Consider the following 21,256-nt stretch of genomic DNA (forward strand, 5'->3'; position numbering starts at 1 on the left):
CTTCCAGGCCCTTTTTCACTACCAGTCCTGATGATCAGCCAGGTTGAAGGGTGCAGTCTTTTAGAGACCCCATGGAGGAAGGTGCTGTCTCTACTCTCAGATCAGGACCAGTGATTCTGAAGCTATTTGGGCTGTGGCTCCCCTTGAGAGTTTTGATAAAAACTATGCATCCCCTTGTCAGAAAAATGTACATTGCACATACAGATATAATCTGTAAAATTTCAGGAGCTTTAGACCCCCAAAAGCCCCAGCTTAAGAATTCCTGCTGAAGACATATCACTCCTTTTCTTACTCAAGAGCTGTTTCCCAGGGCTGATTAACGAACATCTTAGATGTTCAACAGGTGAGTGAATATTCAGCATTGAACTCTAGTCATCCCATGCCACTGGCAGATGGCTGGGTCTCTGCTGTTGCCTGAAGCCAGAAGGAAGCAAAGCCCCTAGACCGAGACCACATTTTGTTTTTCAAAGGAGAACTCTCCACCCCCACCAGAAAATCTCAGACATCCATGGCCTGGAACACAGACACAAAGTGACAAGCCAAAAATAAATCTGGTGCAATATACAACTACATCTGTGAAGAGAGCCATAGACTGGGCTCTTCTTGGGCTGGTGGGCCAAAGCTGAAATGGAGAGTCAGATGGGTCCTCCGTTAGCTAAATGCAAACTAGCTGATCATTCTAGAGAGGCACCTGCTTTTTTTTTTTTTTTTTTTGAGATGGAGTCTCACTCTGTCGCCCAGGCTGCAGTGCGGTGGCGTCATTTGGGCTCACTGGAATCTCCTCCTCCCAGGTTCAAGCAATTCTCCTGTCTCAGCCTCCCAAGTAGCTGGCATTACAGTAAGGCACCTGCCACCATGCCCGACTAATTTTTGTATTTTTAGTAGAGACAGGGTATCACCATATTGGCCAGGCTGGTCTCGAACTCCTGACCTCCACCTGCTCTTTTTCACTGCCCCTCTACCTGGAATGTAGAGGTTGCTAGAGGCCATGCCCTTATGAACTATTTAAGTTCCATATTTGTTTCCCTTTTTTCCAAAAATAATAATGATAGCAGCATCACTGATAAAACATCAGTATTGAACAGTACTCTGTGCCAAGCACTATGCTATAAGCTCTTGGCATAAATTATTTCATCTTCCCCAAAATCAAATGAAGTAAGCACTCTTGTTATCTCATTTACAAGATCAAGAAATAAGACTAGGAGAGGCTTAGTAGAGTTGCTTAAGGCCATAGAACTAGTGAGACAGTGAGCCTGAATTTGCATTTAGGCCTGATTTCAAACCAATACTTTTAACCTCCACTCTCATGCTCGTTCCCAAAAGACCAATACTCAGACAAAGGCCTAGGAAATCGTCCAGAGTGATAATCTCCAGAGTGAGAGCTCTAGTTCTTGCTTCCGCCTCCCCATCCGCTACCCACCATGTGGCAGCCTGGTTCTCAAAAGGGCCTCACTTTATGGAGAGTTGGTTGGAAATCCTCAAACTCTATCTCCTATCTCTGTCTGACTTTGCTATTTAAGTCCATACTCTATGGCCCTAAATTTATCTAGAAGCCTAAATTTATTTTAAACTCAGCTCAGCCCAGGAACCTTATTTCCCTTCAGGTTTAGAGTCAAGGAGAAAGATTCATTTCTGTTTTACCACTGGAACGTTGTTGGTGGGGGATTAGTTGTCATCACTCCCATTTTAAATATTTGGTGTGTGTGTGTGGAGTGCTGAGAAAGAGTAGAGTAGCCCAAATTTGGTAAAGTGTCACCAGTGGTGCTGGTGCCCTATGGGGGCCAGGATTCTCTAGACACCTCCTACCCCTCAGCATTTGGAAACAGGGCACATCACGTCTCAAATAGCTAGTCTTCTCATTCTCCTCAGTTAGTGGATTCCAGGGAGAGTGAGTGCCCAGCTCACCAAGTGAAAGGCACAGAAGGATGTTGCCCATTGTTTGCCCAGTGGCCAAGGGGGCCCCAAGTACATGCTGAATGGCTAGAGCCTCAACTATGTTTTGGGAGGCAGTTGGGGGCAGAGTGGGCATTAAGCTATCTGCTGAGTCCAGGGTTGCTTGTCCTTGTCCCAGAGCCTCATCTGAGTTGAAAAAGGGAGAGGAGGGCCGGGCGCGGTGGCTCAAGCCTGTAATCCCAGCACTTTGGGAGGCCGAGGTGGGCGGATCACGAGGTCAGGAGATCGAGACCATCCTGGCTAACATGGTGAAACCCCGTCTCTACTAAAAAAAAAAAAAAAAAAAAAAAATACAGAAAACTAGCCGGGCGAGGTGGCGGGCGTCTGTAGTCCCAGCTACTCGGGAGGCTGAGGCAGGAGAATGGCGTAAACCCGGGAGGCGGAGCTTGCAGTGAGCTGAGATCCGGCCACTGCACTCCATCCCGGGTGACAGAGGGAGACTCCGTCTCAAAAAAAAAAGAAAAAAAGAAAAAGGAAGAGGAGATGCTGGGCCTACACAGAGGTGGGAGATGCAGGAAGCTAATGAGGTTGACTGCAGGTGAGAAGATCATCTCATCTTCAGGATCTCTGTTCTATACCACCTGTAGGACAGAGGAGAGATAAAGCAGTAACGACAGTACCCACCTTCAAAATGGATGAGGAAGTCAGACCCAGAGGCACAGGTGACTCCCAAAAATGGTCTGGACTCACTGGAGTCCAATCAATTTGTCATCAGATATTTGCAGAATGTCTGCTATGTGCCAGACTCATCTGGGCATTGGGGATGCCATGGTGAATCCTGCCCTCAGTGTGAGACCATCAACAGAAAAAAAAATACATGAGGAAGACCATCTGGACAGTGATAAACACTAGGAAGAAAACTGAAACAGAGTGGTAAGGGAGAGTGATTGGAAGGGACCATTTCAGTTTGGTTGTCAGGGGAAGCCTCTTTGAAGAGAGAACATGAGACCTGAGGCTTGATTATAAAAAAGGGCAAGTCATCTGAAGATCTGGGGGAAGTGCATTCAAGGAAGAAAGAAAAGCAACACCAAAGGCCCTTAGGTGGCAGTGGGCTCTGTGCATTTAAAAAACAGAAAGGCAACCATTATTGCTTGAGAGAAATGAACAAGTAGGTGAGAGGAAGGAGCGAAAGCTGGAGGGTTAAGTAGGGTCAGATCATAGAGGCCTTGTAACCACAGTAGAGAGTTAGACTTTTATTCTAAGTGTAATGGGAAGCAGGGAGTGACATCCCTCAATTAGCACTTTTTTTTTTTTTTTTTTTTGAGACGGAGTCTCGCTCTGTTGCCCAGGCTGGAGTGCAGTGGCGCACTTGGCTCACGCACTTGGCGTACTTGGCTCACTGCAAGCTCCACCTCCTGGGTTCACGCCATTCTCCTGCCTCAGCCTCCCGAGTAGCTGGGACCACAGGTGCCTGCCACCACGCCCACCTAATTTTTTTGTATTTTTAGTAAAGACGGGGTTTCACCGTTTTAGCCAGGATGGTCTCGATCTCCTGACCTTGTGATCTGCCCGCCTCTGCCTCCCAAAGTGCTGGGATTACAGGCGTGAGCCACCGCGCCTGGCCCTAATTAGCACTTTTAAGATCACTCAAGCTGCTGTGTGAATGGATTACATAGGGCAATCATGGTAGTAGGGGGACCAGTGAGGAGGCTGTTAGGTGAGAAAATCGGTGTCCACATCATTTGTCATCCAGACCAAGATACTTGTGCAGGTAAACAGGGGTGCTACAAATAATTAAGCAGGGACAACAGGCATGACCAGATGGTCTCTGGCAAAGTGGGACATATGAACACTCTGGATATGATAGACTAGGGCAGCAGTTTCCAAGGTGTTGTTCCTAGATCAATAGCATCAGCATCGCCTGAGAACTTGTTAGAAATACAAATTCTCAGGCTCCTACTACCCCAGCCCTTTGAATCAGCAACTTGGGATGGGCCCAGTGGTATGTCTTTTAATGATCCCTTTAGGTGATGCAGGATAAAGTCTGAGAATCACTTGAGCTAGAGTGACAGTAGTGTGGCCAGATACAGGATATAGTTTGAATATGAGGGGTGAAAGAAACTAGAATGTGGAACCAGCTCTTTGTTTTTTGTTTGAGTGATGTGTATATGGTGGTGCCCTTGACTGCAACGGGAAGGACTAAGATGGGGAGAGGATGAGTTTTGTGAGGGGATTAAGCTTTTGTTTCAGATGTATAAGTGAGAGTGCAGACACAGGCCTTTCTTCCCTGGGCTACCTCTCAGAACAAGGAAGCATTCTAACAGCCAGAGGACAGCCAAGCTCTGCAGCTTTAGGCACTCTTTTCAGAGTCAACCTCCTTCTTATGAGTCCCTGAATTGAGAGAAGGGACTTTTCCCAATGAAGTTGCTCTGAGTACCACTTCAAGTCATGGCCCAAGAATGACTGTGGAGAAAAAGCGGAGCACTGCCCTCAGAGCCAAATAACTGGCTACTTGGGCAAAAACAGCTTAAGAAGGTACACGTTGAGATGCTTTTATCTAGAAAATAAAAATCTGGGCCTTGTCTTGGGAGTTCTCTTGGAGACCAAAACTTGCCGATGACAAAGCTCTGGCTGTCGTGAACATACCCCAGCCAGGACTGTCACAGGAAGTTCAGCAGTTTTAGCAGTTGTGCTCCAACACACAGCTCCTAGCTACAAGAGGAATCACTTTTCTATTTGGTCCTGGACTCCTAACCTGGCACCCCATGCCTGAGCATTTGGTTTTTGTTTGGAGTACATGGGCTACATTTGCAGCAAATATAGGGAGTAGCAAGCCCTTATCCCTGTGCTGTCTGATGCAGGGAATGCACACCATCAGTGACATCCAACAGTGCACAGATGAAAAGAGAAGCAGCGAGTATATGGCCACCCCTCCTTGTAGTGGTGCTAGAGCAGGTGGAAGCCAGAGACAGATAGACAAGCTCTAAGTTCCAGAGCAAGGATTCTTAACTTGGACCTTTGGGGTTCTGTGGTGCAGTTGAGAGAGCCTCAAGCTTTCATCAGATTCTCAAGCCTAAGACTCCAAAAGAAATAAAGAACCTTTGCTTTAGACAGCAATGGTGCTCACACTTCAGTGTGCTTCAGATAACCAGAGGGCTTGTTACAATATGGATGCTGGGGCCCAGCCCTAGAGGTTCTAAGTCAGTAGGTTTGGAGTGGGACCCAAGAATGTAAGGGGATGCTTGGCCCAGGGGCTATGCTTTGAGAACCACTGCTTTAGAGGATACCAAAAACCATGAAGAGTTCAAGTTCAAATTATGATCTTTCCATTTCAGACAGGAGTTCCAACAGATGCCATAGTCCTTGAAACCACCCCTAAGTCCCAAGGAACTTGAGATTTTATTTTTGGAAGAAGCCCCTGGAGAATTACAGACTCTGGACCTCTCCTTGAGGTCAGGAAACATCTGGGAAACAGCATTTTATAGGGTGCAGGAAGATGCCTCCAGAAACTTAAAAGCCCAAGCAAAACTGAGCTGAAAACTACATGGCTTTCTCTGGCTGATCCAATTGCTGCACCAATTGTTGGTCAACAGGGAGGTTTTGAGAATCTGGGCAGACCCAGATCCTCTCCTAGAGACTATCTCCTGATACTTGTTGTTGAACTTGTGAAGCCACATGGGCTCAGATAGGAGGTCTGCTCTAAGGAAGAAACGGTGTCTGCTGCGGGATAGAATCTGGGTATAGGAAGGAAATCAACAACTCAACTAGACAGAATTCAAGAGCCTCATTCACAGAACCTTTTGATCAGGTCATTGTAGTAAGGGCGGGAAGAGGCAGGAATAGTACTCAGGGCTGTGCTTACTTTAAGCAAGAGCAGTGGAGAGCGGCCTGGTAGGGCCATCTGCCAGCTTCCTTCAGACCTGCTCTGAGTAAGTTATTCCCCCATGAAAGGTGAGGGGGAAATGAAAATGTGGATTCATTCATGAATCAACCTCTGAAACAGGAAGTGTGGCTTTTGAGCTATGCAGAAGAATCCTCCTTTGCTCCCGGTAACATTGGCTTTGACATTCAGCTACATACATCCTTAGGGGAGGCAAAGTCAAAGTCAGGGAGACCCTACAAATTAAGGGATGAGGAGGCAACTTCACAGAGAAGGCAACATATTAGAGTGATTGAGACTGTGGCTGTGCTTTGCCATCATCCTACTTGGACTTGAATCCTGACCGTGGAGTTCTAGGCATGTCATTTAATCGTTCTGTACCTTAGTATCCTCATCTATAAATTGAGGGTAATAACAGTGCCTATTTCATAGAGTTATAGTAAGAATGAAGTAAAATAACCCAGGTAAAATGCTTAGCGCTTAGCTTGGTGCCTTGAATATTTTAAGCACTCAATGTTTAAAAAATAAAGTGTGGTGAACAAGAAGAAATTTGGGATGGTGGCAATACAGACCCACCCTAAGTGACACTGCCAGAAACAGAAAGTGCAGCTATGTTACAGCTACACAGAAGGCTGCTAGTCTCCACAGAAGGCTGACAGAGGTCTGAGGTGTGAGATGAGCACAGGGAGAGCCAGGATGCCTTTGATGGTGGGGTTAATTAGACAACCCTACTGGCTGTAAGGCAGTGATATCCTATTCTTTTAAGCCTTGCAATATTCAGTGAGTCTGTTTTGTGACATTTTCTCACTGCCAACCTAAGTGCCAAATAGCCTGATGTGAGGAAATCGAAGTGAATGAAAATCAATATTGGTAGGAAAATTGTATTGATGTCATTGGAAACACTCTGAAGATTTGCAATATTTAGGTAGAATCACCAATTTCAGGGGAAAAACTGCGGCTCCTCCTCCTGAAGTTCTAGAAGGTGGGGTGGGGGTGCTGAAGTGAGAACAGTGGAGGTGTGTGCTGGCCCTCAGGTGACCTAGCAGGCAAACACCGAAAAAGAGAACTCTCTTTTCTCTGGTACTGAAAGAACAGGACCTCTTCCAGAACTCAGTACCCAAGATAAAACAGTCCTGACTGCTTAGAAATAAATTGTTCTTGAGACTAGGAACAAAGAAATTTCTAAAAGCCATGCAAAATACCGAAATAAATGATATACCACATGGTTAAATGAAAGTTAACATCCATTGGAGGTGGAGGTAGGAAGAGACCACCAATTACATCTTAGAAAAGAAAGACGGAAGAAAAATGACAAATAGTTCTGTTTAAGCATGCTGGGTTCCTTTCTTGAGGGGCTCCCCATGGTCCTACCAGCATTGCCTTGTTGTTCCGACCTGGCTGTCTGGGATGCTCCTCCTGTAGCCCTTCAGTAGGACCTCACCTTGGGGCCTCTTGCTGTCCAACTGACCACTGGGCATATTTAATCATGGTCCTATCTGGAGTCTTTAAAAGATGAAGGGCCTGACTCCTGACTTTTCACTCCCTTATACTTGCTGGGAGTAAATCATGGCTGGAATTGCCACCATAACCTCCTGTGCTTGAGTCCTTCTCTCGGACAGGGACCCAAAGATTTATCTGATCTCTGCAGAGAAGAGAGCAGAATCTGGTCTCTTCTTCAGGAAGTAGCCACCTGTCTTCTGTGTGCACCCCCCAAATCAGAGGCACCGTAGAACTTAGGGAAACTGACGTTTCTTAGGCATCCCACCCACCTCTCTAAAACAGTGGCACCCTCAGCTTTCAGTTTTCATAAAGCAAAGTTTCTCCATTATTTTTATTGAAGTTGGTGGTTGTCAGATGTGGAAGCTAGTTCATCCTTCTGTTCACTCCAAAGTAGGGACCTTTTATTTACTTTTTTCTTTTTTGAGACAGAGTCTCGCTCTGTCACCCAGGCTGGAGTGCAGTGGCACAATCTTGGCTCACTGCAATGTCTAACTCCCAGGTTCAAGCAATTCTCATGCCTCAGTCTCCCAAGTAGCTGGGACTACAGGTGTGCACTACCGTCCAGCTAATTTTTGTATTTTTCAGTAGAGACGGGGTTTCACCATGTTGGCCAAGCTGGTCTTGAACTCCTGACCTCCAGTGATCCACCCACCTAGGCCTCCCAAAGTGCTGATATTACAGGTGTCAGCCACCATGCCCAGCCAAGGAGGGCCTTTTTAGCAAGAAAACAACAAAACAATACTCATAATGAACTCTCTTGGGATTCCCTCCGAGAAGCCTGGAACTGTAATAATGTGGACTTGAGATAGCCTACGGACATGCACCAAGTGTTAGAATATAACTGCTGTCGTATATACTTAAGTAACATTGAGAGATTTTTCATAGTGTGATTTTTGCCAGGTTATCTTGGAGAACTACTTGCTCCAAGCATCCCTCATATCCAGCTTGAAGGTAAGTGAAAACATAAAAAAAGATAAAATAAAAGGAGAAAGCTACAAATAAAACTTCAAACTCTACTTAAAAAGGTTGAGGAAAATATATACCTGAGGCTTCTGAGGCCTTTGTTGGTTTTTAAGTTAGAGGTCAAAATGGGTGGTTCTTGTGGTCAGATAATCTACTCTTCTAGAAGACCCCATTGAAACTATCCTGAGGGATGGCTCCTGTGTCTTGTTTTTATTGGTAGCTTCATTCACTGTCTGCCATTCCACTCACTAGAAAAACAGTTTTGAAAGAGATTTTAAACCGCAACCTCTATAAGTGTTCAACAGCATAATAGGGCAACTATTAAAAATAATTTATTAGATATTTCAAATAACTAAGAGTGGAATTAGAATGTTCCTAACACAAAGAAATGATACATACTTCAGATGATGGATACCCCAATCATCCTGATTTGTTACATTGTACGCTTGTTTCAAAATGTTACATGTACCCAGTAAGTATGTATAAGTAGTAGGTATCCATGATAAATTTTTTTAATTGTAACTGACAGGAAACAAAAAACCTTCCATGAGAATGGAGCATGATCTATGGGAAAAGGCTTTCCTTCTCTTCAACATGACGGCTAGGTTAACTGTCATACCACCAGAGAATTTTTTAAATGACCCAATATGCCAGGATAGGGAGGCCATTCACATAACATTTTTAAAAATAAGCAAACCTATTGTAAAATAAAACAGAAGATAGAGTTCTCTAGTATGAGAGCACTTTTAATGCTTGTAGTTGATTAATGATCATAAGTAACAGGCAAGTATACCTGCTACTGAGTCCTAAAAACGGTTTCCACCTATCAAAAAAAAAAAAAAAAAAAAAAAAATCCAAGATCGCAACCAGACCCCTTCCCCCAAAAAGCACTGAAACAAAAGACTGATCTGATTATACAGTCACATGAAAAATAAACATCTTTATTTTTTGCCTACTTTATTTCATTTTTTCAAATAAAATTTAAATCTGTACAAAGTATACTGTTACAGTATATATTTTGTAAGAATCAATGCCTAAAATAATCACAATACTTCAATAAGCAGTACAGCAGACCTCGCTAGTTTTCAGCTTTGATATTGAACAAACTCAAGCCGGCTGATGCACAACACGTTTGCTTGGTTTCCACATGGTGAGTTCCCAGCACTTAGATGGGAGAACATGACAGCAAATATGGTAATATTACAGCCCGACACACTGCGTTTCTTCATGTGATAATAACTGCACATATTTAATACAGAATGCTCAAATTTACTTTTTAAATTGCATTTGCTTACTTCTTAGTTGGCAAAATTCAGCATTCTTAAATGGGGTCCCCAAACAGTGCAAATTAATGATATTCTAACTGTATATTGGCACATCTCCAATAAGGATTAACTTGTAAACTCAAAGAATATCAACAACTTAGTCCTAAATTTTAACTAATATACATCTGGTCCATTTAACCAAAGTCATTTTGGAAAGATATTAAAGAACAATTCTATTTCTGAAAGGATATTGTTTTGATCATTCTTTAGAGAAGAGAAATTTTTAAATTGTCATTAAAATGTTTCACTATAAAAATTTTACAAACTTGATTAGAAATTTCAAGATTATGATTCACAGCAGACAAATACAAACTGTATATTCCAACAATACCTATTCTTAGACTTTCAAACAGAGCACAACCATGTCAGCTGTGTTAACTAAAATTCTGAACAGTGTACTAAATTTATAAGTGGTGCTGGGTCTAGCAAGTGTAAATACACAGTATATTTCAATGAAAAGAATTGTCTTCTTTATACTTTATTTGTTTTCCCATAAGGAAACATTAATGTTTACATTCTTTAATAAAGTTAATCTTACATCAGAATATAACTTAATACTGTCAGCAACAGGGACCACACACAGTAAATAAGAAGCACATTTAAAATAAGTCTGATTTCACATAGATTAACATTTGTTGGTTAATAAAATATTGACAGTATTACAATCTTACAATATTTACAGTAAGAAAAATCTAGAGTAATATATACCTTTCACAGCAGGATTCCTTTTTTTAAAATTTCTTCCAGTTTGGGATTGTGTATACACGAAAAGCTCAAAATAAAGCAACTCTGCAATATAATCTTAAAATAATGGCTACTAGGGGGAAATTCTATCACAACCATTGAAAATAATGGTGACTTCTCACGGAGTCTGTGGCATCTGAGAACCCAGTTAATTAACCAAAGTCTTGCTCACATTAGCCTCAGTTACCCAGATTAAAGCAGAACTCCGGCCTTCCCTGACTGCTGAAAACCCAACAGATTTTCTCAACATGCTATAAGGAAAGAGGAAAAATTGGTTTCAGCTCACACCTCATGGCTGGAAGCCTCTGGAAGCCTCCAGCCAGTGCACACTCCCCGACTTATGCTAAAAGAGGGCCAATTTCATCCCCAAAGCATCACAAGAGTCCACCCTCCAACCACAAGGCACTCTGACACCAAACTCACCCATTCCTCAACTCTTGTGCCTTAGGATAACACATGAACTTAGCCCATATAATACACACCAGCATCTCAGAGACTTGGGACCAGGGCAAAGAAAGAGACTAGTGTAGTTTGCACTGAGATCAATAAGAAAAATGGGAAGTGATGCACATTTCCAATTAGAATGACAAGAAGAAGACCCACATCCCTAAACTGGAATTTGGCCAGGGCATCAGAGTTAGCACCCCCTCTCTGAGTACCACTAGCGATTAGGATGTGTGCTCTGGGCCTCCTCTAAAAGAGAGCATCTACAGTAAGTAACACAGTATGGGACATTAGTTCTATGACGGCTGCCAAGAAAGCAGATACAATTCTTGAATCTGGGGCTGTCTACTGCACCTGAGGTCAATCATCCAAGCTGTGACCTGTCCCAACCCTGCTTACTTTAAGATATCTGATGGGCACAGAGCACTCAGGGATATGGCTGCTGGCTACTTTGGACTCTAGATCTCACAGGTAATCAACAGGTATCTGGGATTGAATTAGCAAACTGTACCATAGCTCCTTAAACAGACACTGTCAAGTATGAAATCATGTCAAGCATGAATCTTCACTGTCAGGTCAGAAATTGAAGTGGGAGTCTTCCCACATCAGCCAAGGTTATTTTGTCAGACCCTTAGAGGAGTTGGACAGTTTTTCATGTTGCAAGTGATTAGTTTACTTATTTCAGTCAAGCTGGATTGGCAAACCAGACTGATTTATTTAGTTAGCTTTGTTTTTTTGATTCTTATGTGTGTGCTAACCCAAAGCTGTTGTATTTGGGCTAAATACACTGACAGAGAAAATTCACATGACAAAAGTTTTCCGCAAACTTCTGTGGCATTTTTTCTTTTTGGAAGTAAATGCAAGATCTAAAGGTATTTCTACCCAACAAAGTCTGTTTAAGTGTTTAATGTTATTTCCTTTTTGGTCCTATACAGAATGCTATGACTTCTATATAGGTCTGAATGCTGCTCCATGTAGATTCCTTCTGTATATCTAAAAATATATACTTTTCAGTAGTTCAATACATGGTTAATCTTCCCACAGAGGAAGATTTTTGTAATCACATGTTGCAAAGTAGAAAACATCTCCTTTCTAAGAAAGGAAATATACTTTCCTATTGTACACTTTTGAATAAGCCCAAAGGCATGCACCAAAAATCATTATTAAAACTAATACATGCAATAAAATGGTGTAGAGTTAGACTTAAAGTGCTGCTTCTCAATTTTTTTAATTTGAAGAAGACATTTTGTCAGTTGTAGACTCAAAGATCTTTCCCCCACCCACCCTCCCCACCCCCTGGCATTAAGAGAGAAAAGTAAAAAGTATGCATAAATCTTTTAACTGTTCTTTACATGGGGGAAAGAACAGATATATCAACTATCCTATGTATCAACTGGATTCCCAGTTTTAAATAAAACCAATATTTACTGGTAAAAATTGTCAAAGCGAATACACCCAAACAAATGTTACTAGTAAATAAATGTTCTACATAGAGAATAATTTACTTTGGTTTTATGCGCCTTCTCAAAAATAACACTAGTGTCCCAACGTCACCAAACTGATGTGTTCCAGCAAAGTTGTAAGGCAAATCTTTTTTCCCTAGTGACATCTTGTTTCCCAACAGACAAAACTAAAATCTTTTGGTGAGGAAGGGGTTAAGATAATGGCTAACCCCTTGGCATCCTGAGCATTGTGGTTTATCAAACTCTACCCTGCTAGAAATTGTCAGGCACCCTGACCCCTGCCTTGAACCAGGAATGGCTCCCATGTCTAGAGATGCCCTGACTCCTTATAAATAGCTTTCAGAACTTTGCTTCTTTTATCCTTCTCTCTGGATGTTATAATGTCTAACGAAGCTGGTTGCAATGTCACATTTTGCTAGTAGGGGCCACCATCTAACAATAATTCCAATATGAAAGGTTTTAAGCCAATAGTTGGTTCCTAATTTTATCAACGATTTACACTAAAATTCTCTATAATTTACTTAGAGCAGATATCTTTAACTTGGGTTTCAGAAGATGTGTGATGCCCCTGAGGTTGTATGCAAAATTATTCAGGTATGTGCATTTTTTTTTTTTTCCTGGGTAGAGGATCCATCACACTTTCATCAGATGATCAAAGGTATCTGTGACCCCCAAAAAGGGTTATAGGGACTTAGAGGGATACCCGTAATTCATTTTATACCAGGACTGGGAAATGGGAGCAGAAAACTAAAAATGGCCTCGAAAAAGGCCAGGGACAAATTGCTGATCTTTTCCCTTTATTCACATTGGGAAAATAAGTGCTTCAAACTGGGAAAAATCATTAATTAAGCTGGTTAAACTCCATTAAAAAACAATCAAATCACTTTCTAAATTTTTTTCATTTTTGATATGTGGTAAATTTCGTCTCCAAGAAAAGGTTCGGAGACTGAATGTTTCTCTTTTCCTAAAGGAAATTCATACATAGAATGCTGAATATCATCCACATTTAAAGATATGACAACATAACAGATAACTCTTAATGATGTGAATCTTTAACTTATGATTTTGAGTAAAGGATTATCTAGAATCAAATATACACTTATTAACCTTCATTTGCCAAAATTGGTCCATATTTAGACAACTACCTGGCACAATTTCACTAGATAAACCTAAAATCTGAACGATGGAAGTTAAACTTCTATCCAAAGTAAAAACAAAGCCATAAGGTTCCACAATTGAATTGGCCACAAACATTCACACTACATTATAGAGGACTTTCTCATTTCAAATACATCACTGTTCAACAGAATTTGCAAACATAAGATCCAGAATGACTAGCAAAACATGCTAAGAGCATGTCAAAAAGTAAAACACCACCACCACCCCCCATCCGGAAACACACTCAGGCATTCCAAAAATAAACCAGATCTGAAAAGAGGCCTCTCACTTGGTTTTAAGTATGAGGTGTGTACAAAGCTATGAGAAAGGGAATATAAAATGAAATAACCAAATAACTTTCAAAAAATAATTTTAGCCAAAAACACGTATCTCTGTTCCATTGATATAACTATCAATTAAAAAAATTTTTTTGCAATTCTGAACACTGTGTTGCATAATATCACCAAGACAAAAAATATGTTCACAGGTACACTTTTTGTTATTTTCTTTCTAGAGCACATCTTTGAGATCGTAAGACCGCATCTGGTTAAAATAAAGTCTCTTGTCCTTGCTTCCCTTCCCCCCTCAAAGTGATTCAACCCTGAATTCCAAAAAGGAATATTCAATATAACAACTTCAAAACCAGTTATAACACTTAGACCATGAGGAAACTATATGAACATTATGGAAAACTACATGAAAGAGGGAGCTGCCACTTGCCACCCACTTCACTTCCAGCTTTTTAAGCATGTACCCAGCTAGACTCATACCTCACTGACTTCAGTGAAACAAACTAACACACCAAATCCAGGCCATCTCAGGCTAGAAGTTAAAACTCAAAGACATCATTTCATATACACACATATATATTTCCTATCCTAAGTTTTAACCTTGTCTATTTAAACAGTTTAATAAAGCTCACATTTACAAAGGATTTTATTGGCAAATAAAGGCCCATATTAAAAATTTTATCAAAACAAATTTTTGTTTTATACAGCTAACACTAAGAAATATTTTCTTGGCCTTATAAAGCATATTTAATTGCATATAATTTTTGCTTTGGGTGGGATATTGAAAACATACTTCTGCAAGAAATTAGAAAAGACTAGAAACAAAAGTGAAAGTGACTAGCCTTAACTTTCAAAAAATCAAGTGCAAAGATAAATAGTGCAAATAATGAAAACTAGAAATTTTACAGGCAACTTTAGTCTTTCCTGCTTTTGCACTTTTACACACTGACAACTTTATAAACCCTAACAACTATATGCAGCATGGAAATGGGCTATCATTTATCTCCACTGACTAGACTTAAGGAAGCCTTTCAAAGACTTGTCTCACAGTCATTTAAATCACTAGTTCTTGACACAGGTTTGGGGATTCTCTTCTTTTTAAACAAATTTCTAAGGGAGGGGCTATTTAAGAAGGCTCTGCATTGACTTAATGAATTATAGTATATGACTATTATAATTTAAAATCTGACACAATAAAATGTGAAAATTATTATACTAAAGTGCCAACTCTACAAAATAAGCTATAGTAAAAATAATCCTGCTATTGTTAATGAACTTGACATTTGTAAAAAAGAAAAATTACCTTCAAAGTACAAAATCAGAACCACTTTTTTGCTATTTTTAAAAGAGATTTTTATCACTAACAGACAGAGATGTGAGTAAAATGAAACTTCAAAGTAATCTGTCCAAATCACCAGGAATAAATCCGTACTAAATTCGACAACAAAGAGTTAATCCAAACGTACTTGAATTATGTAACTTAAAAACAAACATTATAGTAATTCTTTATCTTAAATAATTTAAAACACTACTGGAATAATGGGAAAAGAAATCTAAACACTATCAGCTTCCCTACAAAGGACATAAGAACCTCCAAAATGTACTAACTTATTTAATTAACATTTGCCACCACTGAACTCTTGGGAAAATACAATTTTAAAGTAAGAGAGAAAGTGGGGAAACCGAAACATGAGTTTGGGGGCTATGTTGTCTAATTTTAGAAATACAGTATTATTGAGGACCTCATAAGGTCCACAAGGTTAAATGGTTGCTATGGTTGCAAATGTGAAAGAAATAAAAAAGATACCTAAAATTGCAAGTTAGTGTTTTTACCTGGTTGTCTTCTTCTAAGAAATTTGTGTGGGCCAAAGTCTCAAAGTTCTATAAAAGCAAGGAATAATATGTGTCTTTGTGGAGTACAAAATCAAATAATTTGATCTAAGGACCATTTGAAAAGTAAAGGTAAACTACACTGTAACGAGAGCCCAAGAAAACAGATAGTATGTGTGATAAATATTTCTGATAGTTTAAAAAGAGTAACTGTGAAAAGCTTGAAATTTTATTTTCTTTTCCTCAAAATAATAACTCCCCAGCACCCACTTGCCTTGACCAGAAAAGCTGTCATTCCACAATTGTGCTACTTAATTTGTCCCAGAAAAGCAGACATTCTATACATGAAAACAGACTTGTATAATGCATCATCATTATCATAACTCTAGCTATAGTAACTAACAATTCTCTCATAATCAATGAGGGACCCATTTTCTCTGGCTTTATTGAAACTTCCTTAGTGAAGATCAACTTCATTTCCTTAGCAAATAACTCTCATTCAGATTCCATCATAGTACCTTTTCCTACCTCTAGCAAAAATTCCTCCCACTTTACTTCCAAACCATTCCCTATATACCTCTCAAACCCCCATCCACAAACACATTAAACAGCTCTCCTCGTCCTACTCTCCAATTTCCAAACCAGTAAGTCTCAGTTCCCAGTAACTTACCTAAAATACACATACTTCTTACTCTCTTCAGTTCACAAGTTTCTTAACATTAATTTAGATACCTTCAAACTGCCAGCTTAAGACCATGGGGAAAATAGCAATCGGAAAAAAACTGCCCAGTTACCTCATAATACTGAAATTGTTCTGGATCATCAGTTAGCTAAGTTATAAGGCAGGAGTCAGAAGTTTCTTTACTTCTCTCTGAAGAAGTAAGCTTGAGTGCCACTGGCAGGCCTACAGCAAGAATAAAAAAGGAGAGAGAAACAAAGAAAAAGGAGGATAGGAGAGAGAAGATGCCAGATGTACATGGTAAGGAGGTAGGTCAAGTGCCACCAACAACTACTTGCATTGAAAATTGCCAATCTGCTCCAGCTGAATGGGAGTTTGACCCAAACTGAACATGTGTCTGATAAGTCATTAGCCGATGGCCACCATTGTTTGAGCTAGTCAAGATGAATAGGTAATTCACCTGTCCCATAACTTTAACTGCCACTTCACGATAAGGACATATTTTCTTAAATCCTCCTAGGATCTTTCTGTGTTAATCTACCTTAGACCAAAACACACACTAATGAGAGTATTTCCATGTTTTTCACAATTCTAGAATATAAGGACTTTGTCCTTGAACTTGGAGGCCTCTTGAATTATTAAAGTGGAACCAAAATCAAGAAAATTAAACTCTCTTTAGCCAAAAAATGTTTTCCATCTAATGTTACAAAATAAGCTAATTGCTAACAATTATCAAAACAATCTGTGTATTTATGAAAACATGAAAATCTTGTGATTCCAAAATGAGTGAAATACTTCTGATGTGTAAGAAGCAACTTTATTTTACATAGAGGATCACCACCATGTTTCTGCCTATCAACAGGACAATTTTCCACAAAAGCAAAGGACATCAGAAGGAAAAATACAAAACAAAACAAATACCAAACATGGGGACAAAATAAAAATGAATGAGTAGTTATGACATTCTTGTTCAGAAAAATGTTAACAAGTGACCTTTGCCACACTCGGCTTTCCTAAAGACATAATTGCCTGGACCATTCAACACCAAAACTTGGTAGTTAGCTTAGCATATTCACTGGCTTGAAACCAATCTATTTCTTTTTTCATCTGGTTGTTCTTGTATCATGAAATTCTACCTGACTCATGCTAATTCTGGCTTATTTTCACTTAGCCTGTAATAATCAAATTTCTGTCCAAAAAGAACGTGTCAAATGGCCTATGCCTTAAATTTAGGTTTTGTTTTAGGATCAATTAACTTCTTAAATATTAATATTAAAATCAGCTTTTCTTAAAAAATATATCACTAATTCTGTAAAGAGGACTTTAAAATAATTAATTCGTGAATAGCAGTGATCACTTTAGTTTTATAGCATACTTATGAATGGCCAAAACTTGGTTAATATGCAATGAAGAAAACAGAAATACTGTGATTTAAAAATTGACACCCTTTAACAGATCTACACAAATAACTTTGGTGAATTTATTTATGTAAGCAATTCCAATAAATTCTCTCTCCTACTTACTTCACTCTCAAGGAGACGTATCTATATACATATGCACACACACAATGCATATATACATATATATGTGTGTGTGTATGTATCTCTCCAAATTATGAAGATATTCAAATTTAGGGATAATAAACTATAAACGTTATACTCAGAGTTATCACCAACTATTCCAAACTTAAGTTGCTATAGATACTCTTGTTTTAGTATCCTTTTACATAGACAGCAAGATCTCATTCTGATACTCAAAAGATTTTAAAATGGGAAAAAAGTCATTAGACTTGGTATCTCACTTTTTATGGTGAAGAAAATCTTAAAATTATGTTCACATGCAAAATAAAATGAATTGTGGAGCTATGAAAGCTACTAGAGCATCAATTTCAGATAGCCCCATTCTAAAATTATTTGGAAATGTGTGTGTATATATAACCTGAAAAAATGAACGGGAATATTGTAGACAAGAAGGTGAACCATGTGTGGAAGATAAAAATAATCATGCCCGTACGGTAGGGTCACAGGGATAGCAGATAACCCAAAATGTCATAAAAGAAAAATGTGTTTAGAAAGTTTTAACAGGGCCAAAACACAACATGTTAAAAGCACACAAACAAAAATGAATGAGATAATCCCCCCAAACATCAAGTTACATAAGAAAATAGGAAGAAAAAAATTGACACAGTATCTTTTAAAATATATCAAATCTTAACTGACTTAAAAAATGATATAAAGTGCTTGGGCCATGATACCCACCCAGATTCTCATTATCAACGGATTTATCTTTTCCCCTCCCTTCCACCCAAATTTAATTCAGTTTTCCTGAAGAAAAAGTACAGCATCCCTATATTAATAAGAAATGAAAACAGTGAGTACAACTGATATAGATCCATTGACTTTTATTACAAATGTACTTGATCACTTGGCTTCAAAAAGTTTAAAATCAATACCCTATTTTCTGTATGCCAGTACAAAGCAAACTGTTTTACAAATTAAATACCTAAAAATTTGACAAAAATATTAAAATTTGATGAAAAACAATTATAAAAATCCTTAATCTCTCTTCAAAAAAGGAGGCAGTCTTCCCAGTTCTATTATACAATATTAATAATATTCACCATTTTTAGAATAGGTAGCTAAATTATATCTTTCTGTTAGCATACAAAACTTAGACTTATAGATTTTATTTGTATATGCTCCAGTTAAGTTTGTGAATGCCATCTGATTGCAATATAACCAACTATCTTTAATTGAATCCTAATTTACACTTATTTAATAATTTGCATAGTTTGAAAGGGATAAAGGTTATTCTACAACTAATTATCATAGGCTATTACAGTGCTACTTTTCAAGGCAATAAGTATTTGCTCCCAAATGAAATTATCTGTCTCCTTTAGGCAGGGGTTAAAATTACTAGCAGCTTTCTCTATTACCTGAAAAATCATATTGGAAGTTATCCATCTCTAGATGTGAAGGCCTAAAAAAACATAATATACTTTCCGCTTTGAATCAAATTTCAACCCCTGCATGGGACAACTAGAAAGTGAGACTTTCAAGGTTTTTATTTCCCTGTTGGTTTTGGTTTCTACTCTCCATGGCTTTTTGAGAAGCTGGAAAACAGTTTGTCTTTCCTGACTAGCATTGTCTTTTTTTCCATTTGGCAAATATTCATCTACCTCCAATCTGTATCTAGTAGAGGAAAAGCCGACATGGCTTTTCTTATGAACTTCCTTTGTTGTCAAAGGCATGTATAATGATTTCTACAGTTCTGGTTAGTTAACTTTAGCTCCCTCTGTGGCTGGATGACTGCTGCTTCGAACATCAGCATGATAAATAGGAGGCACAAATAAAAAGTAGCTTAAAAAAATTGGTGATTTAAAAGAAAAAAACAACTTCAAACACACACACATACATGAGCATTTCAAATCTGGTGGCTGATCTCTGGATTAAATTACTTGACAGTGTCTCTCATTTTAAAGAACATCAATATTGCAATGCAGTTCAAGTTTTCTTTTATACTTAGGCAAATAATACAGTTTAACCAAGCTCTTGGACCTTAACTGTAAGACAAAGCAGATCAATAAAAATAAGGCATACTTCTCAGGAATTAAGTTTTGTTTGCTTGTTTTTGGCACATTTGATCATACTGTCTTCTATGAATAACACATATGGTCAAATATACCACCTTCCTTATTTGTTTCAGCACAAACAGGGTTTACCAACTAGTAAAATAAAAACAAGGAAAAATTCTAACATAAAACACTGATATATAGAACCTTGGTAAAGTACCGAGCACCTGGGAGGGTAGGGTAGGGAAAGGATGAAACAGGAGAGGGAAGACAAGGTTTAGGAGGGTGCTTGGGGAGGTAAAGTGAGATGCTTAAAAAAAGAGCATCTTTACAGTCACTTAGTCTTTTCTACGATCACTTTTTAAGTCTTAAAAGATCTGCATGTGGATTTCTTTTTAAACCCACTGACCATAAATCAGACACTGGTTTCAAAATCGCAGTAAGATTGTATTCAACTGTTTTAGTGTAAAGACAACTGCACAATACATGTGCTTCTTGAGCCGGTGGGATTCCAAGCAGAATCTGAAGTCTATAGGTAAGAAAGGCTTCACTTTAGGTAACTCTGGCCCTAAAGAAAACCTCATGAAAGAACTCGCATCTCAAAGAAAGGACACTTTGCCTAAGTTTGCTGTGTTTTTGTTGACTTGCACTACTTATTGCTGGCTACTATGAAACAGTGATCTAGGAGTACTCCAACAACCTGTAGTACAAGGCTTAACTTTAAGAAGCTATAGTAAACAAGAGACAAAATCAAAGCAATTCTCTTTCCTAATTAGTAACAGCACAGAGAATGCAGTCTTTTCCATATCACAGTTAAAGTACAGTGAACAAAACAGCTCAACAAACCTTAAGACAAAAAAGTGCAGGTTATTAATGTTTACATGCAGTTGATAAGCATTCCAAATGTCACATTATGCACTGTAAAAGCTCAACTTTACTATATGGAAATAAGAAAAATGCACCTCTAGGGAGGGGGAAAAGCAATTTAATCATTTCCAGTGATTTTGTAAGTAAAGAAACTCCTAACTACTGTAAGGTCACCTCATATTTAACATTGTATGAATATTAAAAGCAAACAATTTAATGGGAAAATGCACAGTACAATGAAAATAGCTTGTTATTCAACACATACAGTAGATCTCAGTAACGAAGACAACACACTCAACCAGGGAGCATAAAAATATCAAATCAAAACCCAAAGAACCAGCAGAAAAAAAATCCTTCAAAAAGACAACTGTTTGCCTTCCTAGGCCAATGCTTTACAATATGAGAAGCACTGATACCTTCCCGCTCCTACAGGTGGTGTCTTATACATACAGCAGTTAGATCTATATGGCTGGATTTGCCAAGAAACAATTCCATCCCCAGAACTCTCTGTCAGACAAGACTTTTTTTTTTTTTTTTTTTTTACCAAAATACTTTCTACAGAATTCCAAACCAAAATGTACTGTTTAAGGCATCTTTTTTATAACATTTTCTCTTCACTCAAAGATGATAGTCATGCAGCAGTTTAATG

General features: G+C 38.9%; 2 protein-coding genes across 2 annotated transcripts in view; both read right to left on the minus strand.

The window, feature by feature from the left end:
* Window positions 1-9,152: 9,152 nt before the first annotated feature.
* LOC113224869 (IgA-inducing protein homolog) lies at window positions 9,153-12,017 on the minus strand. The gene has a single exon (XM_026454490.2). It carries the CDS (start codon window positions 9,481-9,483, stop codon window positions 9,322-9,324), a length of 162 nt encoding a protein of 53 aa, XP_026310275.1. The 5' UTR covers window positions 9,484-12,017; the 3' UTR covers window positions 9,153-9,321.
* The window catches only part of LOC111528309 (transcriptional activator protein Pur-alpha), a 20,974-nt gene continuing 8,879 nt past the window's right edge, over window positions 9,162-21,256 (minus strand). The window contains exon 2 of the mRNA XM_023195011.3: window positions 9,162-21,256. This exon is cut by the window's right edge and continues 2,679 nt beyond it. The gene's annotated coding sequence lies outside the window, so the exon portion shown is untranslated.

Source organism: Piliocolobus tephrosceles, chromosome 4, assembly GCF_002776525.5.
Source record: "Piliocolobus tephrosceles isolate RC106 chromosome 4, ASM277652v3, whole genome shotgun sequence".
Lineage (NCBI taxonomy): Eukaryota > Metazoa > Chordata > Mammalia > Primates > Cercopithecidae > Piliocolobus > Piliocolobus tephrosceles.

Coding starts and splice junctions, on each gene's coding strand:
- LOC113224869 (XM_026454490.2), bottom strand. CDS start 9,483: ATGTGCAGTTATTATCACATGAAGAAACGCAGTGTGTCGGGCTGTAAT.